The sequence below is a fragment of the Cimex lectularius genome, unplaced genomic scaffold, assembly GCF_000648675.2.
Source record: "Cimex lectularius strain Harlan isolate CLEC.00 unplaced genomic scaffold, Clec_2.1 scaffold327, whole genome shotgun sequence".
NCBI lineage: Eukaryota > Metazoa > Arthropoda > Insecta > Hemiptera > Cimicidae > Cimex > Cimex lectularius.
Genome location: NW_019392865.1, coordinates 344,025 through 360,528, shown reverse-complemented (window position 1 = coordinate 360,528; position 16,504 = coordinate 344,025). Strand labels below are relative to the sequence as shown.

The window sequence follows — 16,504 nt, the reverse complement described above, 5'->3', positions numbered from 1 at the left end:
ATTTGACTTAGAAAATAACACGTTCGACTTTATTTAAATCTGAATGTTTTAGCACTTGCCACACCTGAATGAATTTAAAATCATTAGCTTTGTTCAAAAAAATTCATTTAGTCTGAAAAATAATACAGTTATTTCTGGTAATACAGCAGTTCAATTTTAACAACTTGACCAATATATGATCACAATTTAAACTTTTTTTTAAACTAAACAATTTCTTTCATATTTAGACATGTCACAGGTCATTAAAAACAGATCGAAAGATCCTTAATCCATCCATAAAACTGCTGCATGGTCATAATTTATTGTAAATGTATGCAACTGCTTTTTAATACGGTTTTAATTATCACGACCAGGTATGACATACCTTTATCATACATAACATAGCATATCCTTAATATGAATTGTTAACTGTAAAGTATCTACTGTAATTTTTTAATTTTTTGTTTTTTTGTTTGTTTATTTTATAATGCATTCCAAGTAAGTCTTTCATAATGTAAACTGGCAACAGATATAAGCCTTATTACCTTATTCTACATAACGGCAATTCTAGTCCTATTGAGTTATTTACTTAATTTTTAAAAATGAAGTTGGGTAATTATTTGTTCCTTGGAATTATTTTATATTAACCTGTTGGTTTAAAAAATTTCAAATAATTTTTAATGTCTAAAGTTTAAGATGCAGATTAGGTGTTCTCTGCATAAAAAAACATTGTAGGAGTTTTGATATATTTTTAAAATGCAGTAAAAACAACAACATACGATGCACGTACATATTTAATATTGCAGCAGTGCAATATTGATCACGTCACAATTATTTATATATTTTAGAGCATTAACTATGCATTGAAAAGTTTATAATCGTTTGTAATAGTACTGTTCAACATATACAAAGAATCATTGTGCTGTGAGAAGTAGATTAGAATAATCAATGTGTGGATTGTGTATGAAAAAATAAAAATCTTGCCATATATTTTCAATCTATTGTAGAAATTAGTTACCAACGTAAAGAAATATTTGATGTATTACATAATACCAAAAATGTACTATTAATATAATATTTATTTACAGTGGTATTTTTATTCCCTTAGAATAGATATGGATGTTCAAGCCTGAGGCGATTATGAAGTGAGGGTATTTTGTGTGGAAGCTGAATAATATTGTTTTGCAAATTTCATTATGATATTTAATTAAACTATTAGATTGAAAAAAATTTTAGCCTTGATTTTATCTTCATTATTAAATTATACTCCTGTAACTTCATAGCTCTTTCATAATTGTTAACATTCACACTGCCGTCGGTAAAAAAAGAACTGAAGACTGCCCTAGTGGGTCTTTTTAGACCACTTTTTTTTCAAATTTATTGAAACACTATAATAATGTGTTTTTTATTTGTTTTATAATGTTGATTTATTTAGTAAGCACATGGTGACTTATAAATAAAAATTATATGTAGGTATGATAAAATTTTATTTTACATTATTATCTAATTATGCGTTGGCTAATGCAGGGACAGGACTCAAAAGCCTACTCACAATTCACATAACAAGGAGCAACTAAAGCTTTGAGGGGAGCTTCAGGTAGGCAGAACTTTGGGGATGACTACTTTTGCCAAGTCCTCTAAATTCAGTTTTGAGAATTTAAAAAAAAAAAAAAAATACATTGTAGAGCAGACTCGGAAAAAGGGATCGCAGTTAATGCCGACCATATCTGGTTTACAGATTGCTCCAAAACTGAATATGGGTCAGGAGCTGGCATTTATGGAAATAAACCAAGGTCTAGAATTCATATAAGCAAAGTTTTTCAAGCGGAAAGAGTGGCTATTGAACATTGTGCCAGGGAGATAAAAAGACGGGATTATCAATAGAAGAATAGCCATATACTCGGACAGCCAGGCAGCACTGAAGGCAATTGCTGCATTGACGGTGAAGTCTAGCATTTGGGATTGCATTACAGCCCTGTCAGACATTGGAGAAAATACAAAATTACCTTTGTCTGGGTCCGAGGGCACACAGGCAATAGGACAACAAAGAGGCCAATAAATTGGTGAAGGACAATTCAATGAGGATGCCTATTAGCCCTGAACCCTTTTGTGGCTTACCAAACTGGCAAACACGCAAATTTATTTGGAAATGGATTAATAATAAGTCCACTGCTCAACGGGAATGTAGCTTAGGAAAGAGGAATGTATCAAAGGACAATCGCAGAAACTAATAGCAGGATCTAAGACGTGCTAGGACTAGAATAATAGTTGGACTGCTAACTGGACACTGCAGACTCCAGAGACATGCGTATAGACTCGGGGTGGTAGAAACAAGCCTGTGCAGATATTATCAGGAAGAAGAAACAACGGAGCACGTCCTCTGTTGGCATGAAGACCGAGATTCCCAATCCTGGGAGAAGAAAAGGCAGGGCCTGAAGGATAAACACAGATACATTGGGGGGTACATAAAAAAATAAAATAAAATATACAATAGCGGGGGAAAAACAATAGAGGAAGCATAAGGATTTAGGGTGCGAGTGGCTAAGCGTTTTTACCATTTGAGAGAGTACAGTGCCTTAAATTAAGGGTTGTACTTTAGAAAAAAATATACTGGGGAAAAATAATGTGAAGTACGATCGATGGACATAAATAGGGCCAGACATCTTTTTATGTACCAAATTTTCAATAAGAAAAAAAAATACATTTAGGAAAGATCTAATTGAGAAATACATTGGAGGGTAGGTAAATAAAATATATATAAAAAAATATGTTATAGTACAAAAAACCAAACAATAGAGGAAGCATAAAGAATTCGGGTGCGAGTAGTAGGGATAAGCATCTTTCCTACCCAAGTGAGTACAGTGACTTAAATTAATGGTTGTACTTTAGTTAAAAAAATATATTGGGGAAAAAATAATGTGTTGTATGATCAGTGGACCTAAAAAGGCTCAAGCATCTTTTTGTGTACAAAATTAAAAAAAAAAAAAAAATCAGGAAAGACCTAATCAAGGAATACATTGGAGGGTAGATAAAAAAAGAAACACTATACCAGAAAAAAAAATGAGGAAGCTTAAGGAATTAGGGTGTGAGTAGTAGGGATAAGCATTTTTCCTACCCAAGTGAGTGCAGTAACTTAAATTAACGATTGTACTTTAGGAAAAAAATGTACTGGGTAAAAAATAAAGTGTAGTATGATTGGTGGACCTCCATAGAACCAGGCATCTTTTTATGTACAAAATGAGCAATAACAATTACATTTTTGTTCAAAATTAAAAAAAAAAAACTTACTCCTAGTTACATCATGTTCCATGGTTTGCAAAACTGTGATTGAGCAGGAAAACTATTCTAAAATTCTACCAGACCGAGTAATAAGACTTTAAAAGTTTGTGCAGTTTTTCATTTTTATTGTTTTAATAACGTTAACATTTCTATTTACTTAAAGCGTTTATGTATATGCATTGTGTAATACAAAGAGTATAATATGTCAGTACATAATGAAAAAGTGTCATGAACAGTTTATTGTAAATTATAACGTATTTTCTTTCTCATGCCATCAAAACCCATAATTTGTGCTAATTTTACGAATTTTAGCTTAGTACTAGAGTGGCCGAGGACTTTTTGGTATTGCTGTACAAGATCTATTTTTCGGCCTGTATGAAAATCCAGTCAAAATGTCTCTTCTTTCTGTTGTGAAAGCAAGAAAGGCAAATGTTTAGACGCTCAAGTTTGTAACCGTCGGTCAATTTACGAGGAACCCATTTGCTCAGCTTCAATATAAGAACCAGCCTTACCATGTCAAGAATGGTTCTTATATTGAACACTCTGGCGAGCTCCTGACATGTTTGACTTTTGGGAAGTTCGACAGCTTCCCATAATTCATCGCCATTTAAGACATTCCAACAGACAATGATTTATCTTCAATCCCCTCATTCCCAGAAGCAGACTTATTGAACAATTTGAACACTAATTTTATAAGCTGCCTTGGTCACCAGAGTATCAAGCTAAAATGCACAAATAAGCACAAATTATGGGTTTTGAAAGCATGGGAAAGAAAGTGTACAGTGAACTGTACAAGACATATTTCCTTTATGAATTATGAATCCTCTTGGTATTATGTGATGTAAACATCTAATCCTCCTGTAAATTGTTGTACTGTATGATTAACAGTATTAAAAGAACGACAGACATGAAGAGACAAAATTTGTAAATTCTATCATGTGGTTTAACCGGCATTACTCTGACCAGCAATATCCCATTATTCCCTCTTTCACTGCAAAGTATTAGTACAATAATCTAGGATTAAAAATGCAATATGTTAGGAAAGTTACAAGAGTTGATGAATTAATAACGTTCAATGCTAATTATTTATTTTACAAACAAAATACAATCAATACGCTTGTAATCATTAAAGCAATAAAAAGAGTGATATGTCTGTTCTTGGGTCACTATTCTAAACACTTCTATGTTCAACATATCAGTACAAAAATATAATAAACTGATAATTATAAATTAAGCACTGAATAACATAAATACTCTTAAAAATCTTATATTAACGTCAAATTATTCAGAAGCGTACACTTATTTATGTACACCAATTGACAATAATGAAGAGAGCTTGTTACACTTCCCTAATAACAATTTAATGAATAACTTAAGCAATGTGAATACATAATATGTGCTATAATAAACTTGAAAACAAGAATACAACAGATCACAGTTCAAATGGTCCCTTATCTTTCTTCATTTGCACAAAAATGTATTTTATTTTTAAAGATTATTACAGTGCAAGGCGTGGAAGAATTTAAGAGGTAATATACATAACAATAAAACATATTTACAAAAGAAAAAGTCTTTGGTCCTGTATTGTCATCAAATATAAACCAAAATTCAAAAAAAATTTAACAAATTGAATATAATTTTTTATATTTTCTCAACTATTTTCTCAACAATAGAGACAAAACAGATTTTATTTACAAAGGCACATTACGGCATGGTTGTCTTCAATAATTTAGAAGTGTTAAAAATATACAGTGTTATTCACAATCAGATCACATATCCATTTTTTTTTTTTGTGATATAATAATAAAGTTAGATTGAATCAAGTCCACCGCCGGTCAATTTAGTCGCATAAAGATGTAAAACCTAAAAACATAACAATATTTTTTTATTTATGAAAGTTTGACAAGTCAATCCTGGCTTACCTCATAAATTAGCCTGTACTGTTCGTTGGTCTGGACAGCACCAGCTCTCTCTTTGCGGATATTGTAAACGGTTTTTGGAATATCTACTATTCGATCTGTTTCAAAGTCCCTTATCCCGATGTCAATGGCGATGATTGTGCCGGTGCGACTAGTTCCTGGAGAACAGTGTACTACAACCGGAGGCCCTGGTTTGGCGTACGACCTCGCCTCTATAAGGAAGGCAATGATGGACGATTTGTCATCAGGTATACCTCTGGCTGGCCAACTTATGTACCACATATGGGTCACTTCCCTCCATGAATTCGTCTCTAGGTTCTAAAAGAGCAAATGTTATTAAATAAATTTGAAAAAGTTAAATTATTAGTGTAAATTTAAGTATGAGAGAGTTGAATTTAAAAAAGCAATACCTTTAACTGTAGGTTGGAGATTATGTATTTTTCTCTTGTTTCCCTTTTTTTCAAAGTAACCTGTAGATCTCCAAAAACACGGTGACAATCAAGAACTTCTGACGGTGGCAAGTAATCAGCACACTTTTCCTTTAAATATATAGTTTTAAATAAACTATATCCAAAGATAAAATAATAACTAAATAAATGACTATTACCACTCCATTTTCATGTAGGTCTGTTAACATGATGATTATCTTTGACTGTTGTTCCCAGACTAATTGCCAAAAGTCTGCAATCGTGTTTGGCAATGGGGCCTGGCATGCGATATAAAACTTTTCCACACCTTTGGCTCCCTAAACATTTGACATTTAGTCATTTACAATTTTTCAAGAAACGTTCTCAAAATTTACCTTCACATAATTTGCATTTATAAATTGCTCTACAATATCATTTGTCGTCGAAGTGTTAATATGAACCCTTGTTTCAGGGAGTGGAATAACATTAGCATATCTGTTTTTCACTTCTGCACCCATCGGTAACTCATCGGGCTTAACTGTCACCATAGGAACTTTAGAAAATTCTTCTTCTAGTTTAGCTTTGTCGCTCACAGCATTAGTCAAGCCGGCAAAATTAAGCGGCACTGATATGGCTACCTGTTAAAAAAATTAGTTTTTTAATAACAAAATTTACAAATATAAAAATGACAGAATAAATACAGGGTCATCAAAAGCAGGATTTCCGTAGGATCTTTTTGAAGCTCTCATCGCTTTCCTCCGCACACTATTGTAAACAGAAATATTGTCTAGGCTGTAATCATCTAGTGAAACCGGTGTGCACCTTTGTCCATAATTGAACCCTTTTTGCCTCTTTCTCATAATAACCTGAATAAAAATAAATAAAATAAAAATAAATAGAAATAAAAATCATACTTTTGTTGAGTGATTTAATTTGTACCAAAAGGATTGTCAGAACAAGTAAGCTGATTCCAGCGATTGATGAAATAACTATAGCCGCAATAACTGTACCGCCTAATTGTCCTTCATTTGCCATCTCAATTGGAGTTATCAAAGTATCAACTTTATTTATCTGCAATATCATAGTTATAACCATTAGCCTATTCTTTATAATTACCTATTATATTTTATTTACTCACGGGGTATTTAAACTGAAAATGGCCATCTTGGATAAGAGTGACAACAATTTCTGTTAGTACTTTGCTATATTGCCCATCTTTATCGGTCAATATTAAATGGACACGAGCAGGTGAAATGTCCATTTGGCCGTTTTCTTCCAAGCATTCGCTTGGTCCCAAATCAAGAATTTTCACCTGCTCAGTACTTACTACCCTAAATTAAATAAATATAACAATTATATCACATTTTTGTACCAATCAATAATATAACAACAAGAAATTATTTTAAAAAGTTTAAAGAAATTACCTCTCTGCATAAGTTCTAAGAAGTTTGGCAATTGCATCTTTGAGTTCCTCTTTAGCATTGCACATTTCTCCATACATCGCTTGAATTTCCAATTCGACGTTCTTCGGTATTCCATACATCTCAGTCGCTAAAAAAGATTGAGTACAAATTATAAGTCCATTCAAGTTTTATGCGCTCAACTCACCTTTTTCATCATCGACGCTTGGAATCTTTTTTGGTTCTACCTTTGAGAAAATGGTAACGGTCAATGGTGTTTGACTTTCTTCGACACTTGATTCAGTAGGTTTCAAAGTTGTGTACAATAATCCTGGTTCTGTGTCTTTCTCTACGTCTTCTGAATCATCATCTTCTTCTAGGTCACTGTCATTTGGTATTTTTTCAAAAGAAGTTGTGTTGTACAAAAAAGAATCATCTTCATCAGTATCAGCAGTTTCCTTTAAAATGATTGCTGTTTTGTTTTCAACATCAGAATGTAAGCTTGTTAAATTTGTTATAATGATTTCTGGTGTGGTGTTTTTTTTAAAGCTGTCTGTAGTAGTGCTTTCCTGGCTTAAAATTGTAGTAGTTGACAATTTGATCTGATTTGTAGGTACTTCTGTAGTTGATTTTTCATTCAATACTGTAACTATTTTTTGGTTGATTTCATTTACTTTTTCCAAGATATCTGCCTTTTCAGTTGTACTTTTGTGAGTCACTTCATTTACTTCTTGCCCTGTTTTATTATTAGAATAACTGTGATTTGAAGAGAACATTGTCATGGTATTGTTGGATAAGTTTATATCAGGCTTTATAGCTGTTGTCATTGGTGTAGTCATTTGAACAGGGTTTTTGCTTTCTTTAGACGTCATTGCGTACTGAGTGGTAGACTCTTCAAGTATCGAATTAAGTAATGTGACATTTTTTATAGTGTTCAGTTGTGTCATTGGTGTTTCAGTTGTTTCTTCTTTCATGTCATCTTCAATATCGTCATTACCACCATCATTATTATTATCATCATCATCATCAAAAACAACATCTATTCTTTCTGTTATGGGATGTTTTGTGGAAGTTTCATTCTGCATGCTTTCAGCTAGAGTTTCTTCCTTTATGAGGGGGGTGGTTGACTTCATTGTTGTATTCACAGTGTTTGAATTATTCACATCGGCAATTGTAATAAACTCATCAGAAGTAGACGTTATAAAAGTAGAAACTGGTGGTGTTGGAGTTGTAGAACTTACTACATTGGCTGAAACTGTTGATACAATTAAGGGCACAGCAGATGTCGACGAAAATTCATTCGGCTTCTGATTTATTTCTCTGTGTGGAGTATTAGCTTTTACTGTGAAATTACTTTTCTTTACTTTCTGTGTTATGTCTGGGATATCGTTACCAATCGTTGTAAAAGTTTCAGCAGTCTGTTCTATTTTTGTGGATAGAGTTGAAATCTCTGGTTTGGGCATTTTTGCAACTATTGTGTTATTAACAACTGGAATGGAATCATTATCCAATTTTGTCGTAGTATTGTTTTCAATAAGGTTCGACTCTGTTGACATCTCTAATATCGGTTGCTGAGTTGCATTTGTCGCTCTCGTCATAGAAGTAGTGCTCTGATCGATTAATTTTGTTTCATTTACTTCAAAAGGGACATTGTCTACATTAGGCGGGGCAAGGGATGTTTTTTCAGTAGAGGTTTTCCTTTGTTCACTCTCGAGTGAAATATTTCTATTAGGCTTGACGATGGTTTTCACATCAGACTTGACTATTTTCACTAGATTGTCAATAGTAGACACATTTCCTATTATTTTATCTAGTACTATATTTGGTTCTGAATTATCAGTGGGTAATGAAGTATTATCTTTAACTATAGTGGGTTTAGTATTGTTTAATATGTCAATCATTGCAACATCTGTAAAATTGTGTATGAGAGGAATTGAGGGTGTGGGTGACATTGTAGAGGGTGGCATTGTAGTAGGTGATGTTTCATTCTTTTCGCTGCTCATAGCTGTCGCATCTTGCTGCATACCACTTTCATCTAAACAGAGATAGAACATTAGTGCGTTTTGATTAGCTCATAATACTAGAAAATACATACTACTCAAACTGGAAGGAGTGCTGGTTTTGGATAGTCTGTTGGACCAATAGTCGCTAATAATTACAGATGGTGTTGTGGTCGGCCGTTTGAACACTACATTGGACCCGATTGTGTTTTTTGAGGTCTTCATGGAGGCTAGGGCCCAACCGGTTGGAGGTAAATCAATAGTGCCATCGCCGAATGTTTTTGTTGTGAGTGTCTTGAACACAAGGAGCGACCCCGGGCCTGGGGATCCGCCTTTCGTTCTGCCATTTTGTTTTCCAGTCGCCTCTGTAGGTCCAACGACAGGAACGGTATTTCTTGAGAAATGGTCCACCGTCCGGTTGGGCGGATTTATGTTCTGTTCCAGACTTACACTAGTTGTACTTGTTATGTCATCAGGTGGTTGTGAAAAAACATTTTTTTTCGGGTCATCTTTTAATGGTTTCCGATGGATGTTAAGTTTCCTCATCAAGGGCAATTTAGCATTTGTTGTCGGTAATCTAGGAGTATCATCTTCACCAATAACATTACTAATAAAGATTACAAGAAGCACCCCTGTAAACAATCAAATAAAAAAGAAGTATTACATTTATGTCAATAGGCCAATGTGTTGTGATAAAGTGTTAAATTTAAGTTTATTGTTTCTCCACTTTTTCAGAAAATTTTTTTCTCAAGTTGAATAAATGCAAAGTTTCTCTAAGGATAAAAATATGGAGTACCCAGTATATTGTTGAATGATAATGCTATATGAAAAACGGTTTGCTAAAGAAAATAATGTCATTTATTTGTTAACTTCTTCTCCGTCTTAATTTTAGATAAAATAATATTCCATTTCTCACGATAAATAATCAACGAAAAAACAGTTCTTTCCACATAGACATGTTTCATGGCGACTTAAACCATAAAATTATATATTTATTTAACCAGATGTGGAAAATTACTTTACCCCATTGAGTGCAAAGTTAAGAAGTTTAGAATAAAATACAGATCACTGGGCATAACAATAAAATGCTCAAAGGGTTTGCAGAAATCGAGATGCTTCTTGCCAAATAGACATGTTTTGAAACAAGCATAACGATTTAAACCATAAAATTATATATTTATTTAATCAGTTGTGGAAAATTACTTTATTTCATTGAGTATAATCAAAGCCCAATGTTAAAAAGTTTAGAATAAAATAAAGATTACTGGGCATAACAATAAAATGCTCAAAGGGTTTGCAGAAATCGAGATGCTTCTTGCCAAACAGACATGTTTTGAAACAAGCATGTCGATTTCAACCGTAAAATTATATATTTATTTAATCGCTTGTGGAAAATCCCATTTAGCACAATCAAAGTGCAAAGTTAAGAAGTTAAGTAAAATTCAGATCACTGGGCATAACAATAAAACGATCAAAGGGTTTACAAAAATCGAGAAGATGCTGACTCTTTTTTCCCAGGGTAACAGAGTGAAGTTATTGTCTGAGACATAAAACAAACAAGCACATTGTTTCCCACTTTTCACTTTCATCCTTTGTGAATGTTCGTAATTCGAATTCCTTCGAAATCGAATGTAGTTTCTTTTCATTTTTGTGGGAACACTTTTGTTTTTCAAGTGTTTGCCGAGAATTTTCAAGTAAGATATGATTATTGATAGATTAGACAGTGATGAAATTCCATTTCATCGAATTAAAAAAAAAATTAGGCACTAATTTTCAAATTTGGAGGAACCATCTCGAATGAAATCAATATGACTTTACAGAATTTTAGACGTATTTTCTTTTCGATTCTCCATCTTAATGAAGATAGACGTCCCGGAAACTAAACATCCGACAAAAGTAAATGTTTTTGTACGAAAATATTTCTTGTAGCGAATTTTCGGTTTGTTGTTCTCCTTTCAAGGTGCAAACGGGATCCAAACAAGGAAGTCGAATTGTTTCTACTCGGGATAAACTATCTACGTAAATATTGAAACATAAAAAACAAAGTCGTATAAATGAAATCATCAACAAAGGCGGACGTAAATAAACATCATTACGATTTCGAGTTGTGTACTAGGAATCGTTTATTTTTGTTTATACTATTTTTTATTTCTGGGGCACTGCACATTGATCACGTAATCTAATGCAAATCAATCTATTCGCCATGTTCTCAAGATATCTAACAACAGAAATTCTACTGGAGAATATTCCATTATTTATTCGGTCTACTGTCATTTCATAGACAGCTTCTTTATGCTTATTAGGTCTATTATAGTTTTATTATAGTCAAGATAATTTTTTGTTGGTTCCGATAATAAAAATAAAATATAAAAAAATAAAAATAAAAAACACAAAGAAACGACATCGTAATTTAATTTTTTGTGTAGAATACTTACAATAAAGGTGCTCTGAAAATATGCACTTCATCTAAAGTTGACTTCACCCGCCCTTTTACGTGCTTCCAGCATGATAGCAGCCTGGAAAAAGGAAATAAACAATTAAATTAAAATATAAATTTTATTACAATTTTTGAAAAAAAAAATTGTTTTATTATTTCATTTTTGTTTCGAATTCTTTTTAACTGTTTTCCCACCAGTTTAGACTTTTGCTTCAGTTGAACATGTGTAAATCTTGTATAACTTTTTGTTAATAAACTAATTAATAAACTATGTTAATAAATAATTATTTAACGTCCGTTCGTTTCTTAGTCACCCCTGACTCCCAAGAAATAAAGGGCCATTTCTGTTATCCGACCACACAGCTTAAAATGAAAATGTCTTAAAATTCGATATTTTCAAAATTAAAAAAATTATTTTCAATTAATTAAGGTTTTGGTTGAGATAAAAAGTCAGTGTCAAGCGGGATTCGAACCCCCCGCTTGTGACACTGTCTTTTTTATCTCAACCAAAACCTTAATTAATTGAAAAGAATTTAATTTGTCAAGCGGAACACGAAACCTAATAAATTAAAAACTACAAAAAAGAAAATGAAAATAATTACGATTGGATATATCATAACAATACCAATTTTTCGGAAGTTTTGAAGAAGAGGATACGCGAACATACTTCTTCTAAAAATGTTTTCCAGTCTGTAATGTTGCTTGTAGGCATGTTGTTCATCAGCATAGTAATTTATAGTTGTGTATTGTTTTATCCATGAATATGTGAAGTATCAAAGCCATGTTCCTTTTCTTAGGGTTACTCGACATTCTTTTCTATTGCATATTGCATATAATATATTGTTGTGTGATTCATTACACTAGAGTAATTTCGTGTTCGTTAACGCAATTTCGCATATCATGCAGAATACCTTTATGACGGAAAAATCAACAGCCTTTTATACATAACTTATTCATACATAACCGTCACTGCAATTCAAAACACATGAAAACTGTTGCTACAGTTCAACTTCTAGTGCTAAAGTCCATTATCGTCAAGTTTAATGGAGACTAAATATTACTTTAATTTAAAATGGCCTTATTTCACAACATAGAGTAAAAATAGTAATAAAAATATCTTTAATATTTTAAACTGTCCGGTCGTGTAACCGAAAAGACACCAAACAGAGCGTGGTTGTCGAACGTTCGGGTTGTCACATGGTCGTCGAATTGTCGCTCGGTCAATTATCGTTTGTTCTTCGTTCGTAACGGGACGAGACAAAGAAAACAGGAATCCGTGGCGAGAGAAGAAATGGAATTCACGAATTTTAAAACTGAACCCTTAACGGGGCAAAATTACTCCTCGTGGGTAGTTAAGATGGAAGCTCTTTTGGACATGATGGGCCGTTTGAGGACGTAATCCTCAAGATCCCCAGTTAATGGCCTTGAGTTAATGAATGAAGACGGCACGATGTGTGGATAAGAATTTTCTCATCCTAGGCTTGACATCTGACCAAGTAAATTAAAGAACGTTGTGGAAGAAAGTACAAGGAAAGTACTCTGGTGCTAAAGAAAAAGGAATAGACTCACAAAGACGAATATGAAAAGTGAGGAAAGTATCGACGATATTTAACGTGGGCTTAATGCTTGAAGGGAGAATTAAACGAATTCGTCAAAGAAATATCTGACCGAAATTACCGACCATAAGTATATCGTCGAAGGTTTACCAGATATGTATTAAACACGTCTACTTGTACACCGATAACTGAATTTCGCATAATTGAGGTTGTCATTCGAAAAGCGTAGCAGAAAGGCCCCACCGGTAAACGTATACAAGACGGTTAGGAAAAGGACAGAACAAACATGCTTTGTATGCAAGAAACCTGGTCACATCCCAAGGATTGATGGTTCAGAAATAACGAAAAGTTAAAAAAAAAAGTTCTGGAAAAAATCGACTTCAACAAAAAGACAAAACTCATAAAAAACATCTGTCTGAGCGAGAAAGCCAACATAGCAGCAAAACCCAAGGACCTTGATCAAAGGGACATTAGTCAACTGACAAGCAAAGACTCGTGACCTTTTTTACGATGGAATCCAATCAAGGAAACCAGATAAAAACACAAACATAAAAGACAATGTGAATGTGGGGATACTACATAGAAATTGAGATTTTTTCGATCATTTTGGTCTGCCAGCAAGGCTTCTTCGGCTTCTCGCCAACTTCACCGGCCATGCAGCACAATTGTGTTAAATTGAGAAATTTCTATCGGCGTTTACTTTCTTATAAACCTAAAACATATAAAATGGACCGACTAAACAGAAATTACCGAGGCCCAGCCCACGACTGAAGATCTGTGCAACTCGGCTCCAACGGCATGACAGTCCTGGATTCCCTTACTTACCACGTACTTGACGTCTTCGACTTTTCACAGACGATTTAATGGCTATCAAGACGATAAACGATAACGTAGACAAAAAGCAGTTTTTCTCCTGAAATTTGGGCTTAGCCTAAATCTTAGCCTTCTTTGACCACTAATGGATGACTTCCACAGCGATTTCAGTGCAGCTCATCCAAACATATTCTAGATAGACTTACTGACTGAAATACAATCGGAAACTCAAAAGTCTGCATGAATTTGAGTGGTGAAAAACCAGAGCCGAGTAGGCTGTATGCAAGAAGCCGAAAAAGTCTGACAGAAACCAAAAAGCATGAGTATGCAGGTCAAAGTGGTGAAGAACGACTCAACTAGAGAATTATCTCCAATTCAAAAGGGAAAAAATCCCATAATTTAACCCACCACTGATGACGGCGAAAGTACGACACGCGTCTGACAGATCAAAATAGGAAGGCTAGCCATAGCTAGAATAGCTCCATCCAACTCCAGGTTCCTCTACCGATACCGAAATTCTACGCTAGTCGAACTATTGGATCTACGGAATTTAGCTTTTGTAAATAATGGCAAACGTACAATTTTATTGTCCAATAAAGCTTTGCTGACTCACATTCATAAAATAAAATTCGGTTTTGATAATTTTTTGGAACTGGTTTAATTGTTTTTAGTAGACAATAGAAATGTGTTCGCTTCAATCGACATCCTGGTAGAAATAAAATTGGCCCGACTAGAATAAATAGCTTCCCACTCCACGAATTCAGGACAGGTTCTCCTTGAAAGCCGACAGGACAGTGAAGTCGATAATAAGGGCCAATTTAGAATCTGTGCAACGTCGTATCCTGTCCAGGAGAGATGTGAGACCGGGTGGGGGCTGAACGGACGTACTGCCGGCTGACCTATTCAATCTTAGGTTTGAAAAGCGTCTTCCACTCTGCACGGTTTTTCTTTTTTTGTAGTTGCAGGAAGTATGCCGTCGACTTTCACCCGGGCCGACTCCTGCCTGCCCTATTACATTGTTTGTATGCTAGGCGGTGTTGTAAATCGTTTGGCCACATCAGTCCCATTGCTATAGTTGTCCTACCTCAAAATTGAGCTTCATATCTTTTTAAAAATTATGTATATTGCATTATGTATATCAAAATCTCAGTTTTGTTTTTACTAATTAAACTGGGGTGTCGACGAGAGGCTAGTACACCAGGGAAACGTTAAAGCAATGGAAAGGGTGACCTAAAACAGGAATAACAAAACGACTGTATTGGATTTAACAGATGCCAAAAAAATGAAGAAAGAGGCGCAGAGGCCTGATGATGAACGTAGCCGTTCGTCAGCCTTTAAACCGTACCACTACATTGCATATGGAAACTTTATTTGATCAAAGATGATGACAACAAAATGTATAAAGAATTTGTGAAAAAATAAAACAACCCGTCGCTCAACCCTCACATAATGTACATATTAGAAACACCTCTAGCGAATGGACAAAAAATTAATAAATATAAGGAAAACAACATACTATAATAGATTAACTAGCCGATACATTATAATAGAGAAAATAGAATTTGATAGATGTAGATGTAATATTCGGGGTAAATAATATAATGCACCCTTTGGAAGCTATTATACCTACAGCACACCGGTTCATCAAGAAATTTGATTAGTAGGCCTCGCTTCTGTGGCTGGATTTTTCTTATACGGTTATGTCGTACATTCACCTGCGGGCTCATCATAATAGATGTGTTGGTGTCTCATCTGCTTCCTTGCAGAATTTACATGTGCGGTGTTGTATTATTATTAATATCTTCTAATGTCCAATCAGTCCACAGGGTCCTGTTAAGATTACTGTTAAGGTTTCTACGTTTTTCCTGCTTCCTTTGATGTATTCTGTCGCTTCTTTCCCTCCGAAATTATCCAGAAGGTTTTTGGATTGTTTGTTCCCAGTGAGTGAATTCCACCGTTTTTTCATTTTGGCCCTGTCTTGTCTAAGGTTCATTGATAGTGTAGCACATATTTCTTGTGCCACAGAAGGGCTCAGGGCCTTTAAACGATTTTCCTTGCATCCGCTCTCGTCGCCCTCTACGACGAGCAAATGGTGAATTTATTTTGCGTACCTAATCTGTGTAGTTTAGTTTATCAACTCAGCACCATATTTGAGCTAAAGATGTTTGAGCTGCTGCTCTCGCTCTGGTGACCACCTGGCAGCTCGTCAACGTATAAACCGAACCACTACTAGGTACATGAGAACTTAATTTGGTCAAAAGTGTCAAAAAACTGAAACCATGCTCAATCAATTAATGATGTCGGTGATAATAATTTATTTTAAGTATGGATGGGTGTTAAACGCTTTACAAAGCTATAATTTGATAAGATGAACGATAACCAGATCATAATGTCTTGTTGGACTATGGATTTACTGATATTTTGCCAAATGTATCTTGAATTATTCTTTGTTCAATCTAGCGAGGAAGAATGTACCACTAGGCACTGTACATCGATACTATTTTGTACATACTGCACCTTTTTTTGCGCATTGTATGCTGGCCACGTAGAGCAGCAATACTTGTTTTACCAACGGGAAGACGTTTCAATTCCGGGTCAGTCCATATGAAATTGCGATCCAGATAAAGTATAACTATCTGACAGAAGTCGTAACTCGTGAATTGGACACCTTGCGGCGGTAGATAAAGTTGGACGATCTGAATCTTCCTTGCATT

General features: G+C 34.3%; 1 protein-coding gene across 2 annotated transcripts in view; it reads right to left on the bottom strand.

The window, feature by feature from the left end:
* Window positions 1-4,324: 4,324 nt before the first annotated feature.
* LOC106670253 (flocculation protein FLO11) overlaps window positions 4,325-16,504 on the bottom strand; it is a 58,475-nt gene continuing 46,295 nt past the window's right edge. For both annotated transcript variants that reach the window (XM_014400423.2, XM_014400424.2), the window contains 12 exons: window positions 11,420-11,500; window positions 9,080-9,616; window positions 7,193-9,019; window positions 7,009-7,135; window positions 6,723-6,915; window positions 6,524-6,655; window positions 6,286-6,450; window positions 5,980-6,222; window positions 5,785-5,922; window positions 5,588-5,716; window positions 5,181-5,495; window positions 4,325-5,121 (listed from right to left, as the gene is read on the bottom strand). In XM_014400423.2, coding sequence (XP_014255909.1) covers window positions 5,068-5,121; window positions 5,181-5,495; window positions 5,588-5,716; window positions 5,785-5,922; window positions 5,980-6,222; window positions 6,286-6,450; window positions 6,524-6,655; window positions 6,723-6,915; window positions 7,009-7,135; window positions 7,193-9,019; window positions 9,080-9,616; window positions 11,420-11,450 — 3,891 coding nt within the window. In that variant the 5' untranslated portion in view covers window positions 11,451-11,500 and the 3' untranslated portion in view covers window positions 4,325-5,067. The remainder of the gene's footprint in view (window positions 5,122-5,180; window positions 5,496-5,587; window positions 5,717-5,784; window positions 5,923-5,979; window positions 6,223-6,285; window positions 6,451-6,523; window positions 6,656-6,722; window positions 6,916-7,008; window positions 7,136-7,192; window positions 9,020-9,079; window positions 9,617-11,419; window positions 11,501-16,504) is intronic.